This window comes from Rhinopithecus bieti, unplaced genomic scaffold (assembly GCF_001698545.2).
Source record: "Rhinopithecus bieti isolate Rb0 unplaced genomic scaffold, ASM169854v2 scaffold_15296, whole genome shotgun sequence".
Lineage (NCBI taxonomy): Eukaryota > Metazoa > Chordata > Mammalia > Primates > Cercopithecidae > Rhinopithecus > Rhinopithecus bieti.
This window is the reverse complement of record NW_016809075.1, coordinates 2065799-2068126: the sequence shown is the minus strand read 5'-3', so window position 1 is coordinate 2068126 and position 2328 is coordinate 2065799. Positions and strand designations below refer to the sequence as shown.

The 2328-nt window shown below is 43.1% G+C and overlaps 1 protein-coding gene across 5 annotated transcripts in view; it reads right to left on the bottom strand.

Moving 5' to 3' along the window:
• MAP3K19 (mitogen-activated protein kinase kinase kinase 19) overlaps positions 1-2328 on the bottom strand; it is a 58766-nt gene that overhangs the window by 24668 nt on the left and 31770 nt on the right. For all 5 annotated transcript variants that reach the window (XM_017888405.1, XM_017888407.1, XM_017888408.1 and 2 more), the window contains one exon: positions 1183-1226. In XM_017888405.1, the coding sequence (XP_017743894.1) occupies positions 1183-1226 (44 nt within the window). The remainder of the gene's footprint in view (positions 1-1182; positions 1227-2328) is intronic.

The following is a 2328-nucleotide window of genomic DNA, read 5'->3' as shown; positions in this document are numbered from 1 at the left end:
AAAAAAAAAAAAAAAATGTGTAAGGGAGCTATTCAGCTCATTATGTAGAGAACAGAAACACTCCAGAAAAGCACTGCACCTGGCAAGGCATAATTTTCCCGGGAATGATTTGCTACTCTAGGAACTACATGTGAGTTGTTGTTTTTCCAAGAAATACAGTTGACCCTTGAACAACACAGCTTTAAAATGTGCAAGTCCACTTACATGTGAATTTTCTTCCTCCTCTGCTATCTCTGTGACAGCAAGACCAAGCCCTCCTGTTCCTCCTCCTCAGCCTATTCAACACGGAGACAATGAGGATGAAGACCTTTATGCTGCTCCACTTCCACTTAATGAAGAGTAAATATATTTTCTCTTCCTTAGGATTTTCTTTTGTTGTTGCTGCTGTTTCTTTTTTTTTTCTTTCTTTCTTTCTTTCTTTCTTTCTTTTCTTTTTTTTGAGACGGGGTCTTGCTCTGTGGCCAGGCTGGAGTACAGTGGCGCGATCTTGGCTCACTGCAACCTCTGCCTCCCAGGTTCAAGCAATTCTCCTGCCTCAGCCTCCCGAGTAGCTGGGATTACAGGCGCCTGACACCACGCCCAGCTAATTTTTGTATTTTTAGTAGAGATGGTGTTTCACCATGTTGGCCAGGCTGGTCTCGATCTCTTGACCTCAAGTGATCCACTGCCTTGGCCTCCCAAAGTGCTAGGATTATAGGTTTGAGTCACCGCACCTGGTCCCTTATGATTTTCTTAATAACATTTTATTTTCTTGGCTTTTTTGTAAGAATACAGCATATAATACATATAACACACAAAATGTGTGTTAATCAACTGTGTATGTTATCAATAAGGCTCTGGTCAACAGTAGGCTATTGCAGCCAGGTGCGGTGTCTCACACCTGTAATCCTGGCACTTTGGGAGGCTAAAGGGGAGTATTACTTGAGGCCAGGAGCAAGACCAATGTGGCCAACACAGTGAGACGCTGTCTCTACACAAAACAAAACAAAACAAAAAAACCGGTAGGCTATAAATAGCTAAGTTTTAGGGGAATCAAAGGTTATGTGTGGATTTTTGACATCAGTGACCCTATCCCCTGCATTGTTGAAGGGTCAACTGTAATTGCTGAGGATTTGGTTCTAAATTAGTTGATAGAGTTTTTTGGTTTTCATTCTCAGTCAATAATGCTAGCACTAATCTTACCTCGATGCTTTGGCCACTGTACTTCATATCAGAGGTCGAAGACCCTACAACAAGAAAAAAAATAACTGGATATTCTTAGTAGCAGAGAGAAAACAGTCTCAAGCTAGAGTCTGGGGGTGAAGTAGTACAGGTGCGAAGGGGTCTGAGGAAGAGTTGTAGATATTGAAGGTTTCCCCTGTGGAATTCACACAGAGATGAATTCATTACGCAAAACTTCAGGCTACTGCCACTAGCAGGGGTTGCTGTTTTATATTTCTATCTCTATTCTGAGAGAAAACCTGAGATCTCTGGACCACAGAGCAGACCATTTATCACTCACAGAACATTGTAATGCCAGTTCCCCACATCCCAGTTCCTCACAGGGCAACGTGATGAGAGCCGGGTGTCGACCTGCGTAGCTGGTAGAGTTGCATCACAAGAGGGAGTCCTGGAATGACTCAGGGGGTGTATTGGGTGGGTGGCACTTTAGCCCATCTTTCCCTCCAGAGAAAGAGAGAACTTTCCTATGAATTGTAAGCAAATGCCTCCAGGAGAAAGGTGCCTCTATGTTTTATTACCCTAGAATATAAGCAAACAGCTTTTGGGGAAATCAGTCTCTAAACCTCTCTGGAGCAATACACTAACTTCTGAGGCGTTTTTGCTGTTCAATCATCTTCTGACTAGTTTCCTAGTGTTTTTTGCTTAGAAAGCCTGAACTGTGCAGAAATGTGAAAATATTCTTGTATAAGTGTCTCCCAACAGTTGTTTAAACTAGATCAACCATAAACTCTGAAGGTGAGTGTGAGGAAGACTCACCCAGGTAATGAGATGGGACTTACTAAGTAGTATAAAACCTAGAAGTTGTTCTCTTCTTACCAAAAAGTCAGAATGATCCCCAAAACCCCACGCACCACCACCACCACCTCTGCATAGTTTGGACTGTGTAAAGCTGAAGCCAAAAGCTCCAGTGTCTCCAGGGTCAAAACAGGTCACAGAAATGGATGAAGTGGGACAGGAAGGCACAGTAGTAAATGGAGATCATATGCCCCAGCTAAAGGGGCATCATTACCCAGCTCTCAGTGGTGCCATCCAATCCGGATGGGTAATCCAGCACCGCTAGATCTTCCAAGAGAAGCCAGAGAGCTGCAGATTTTTTTTTTTTTTTTT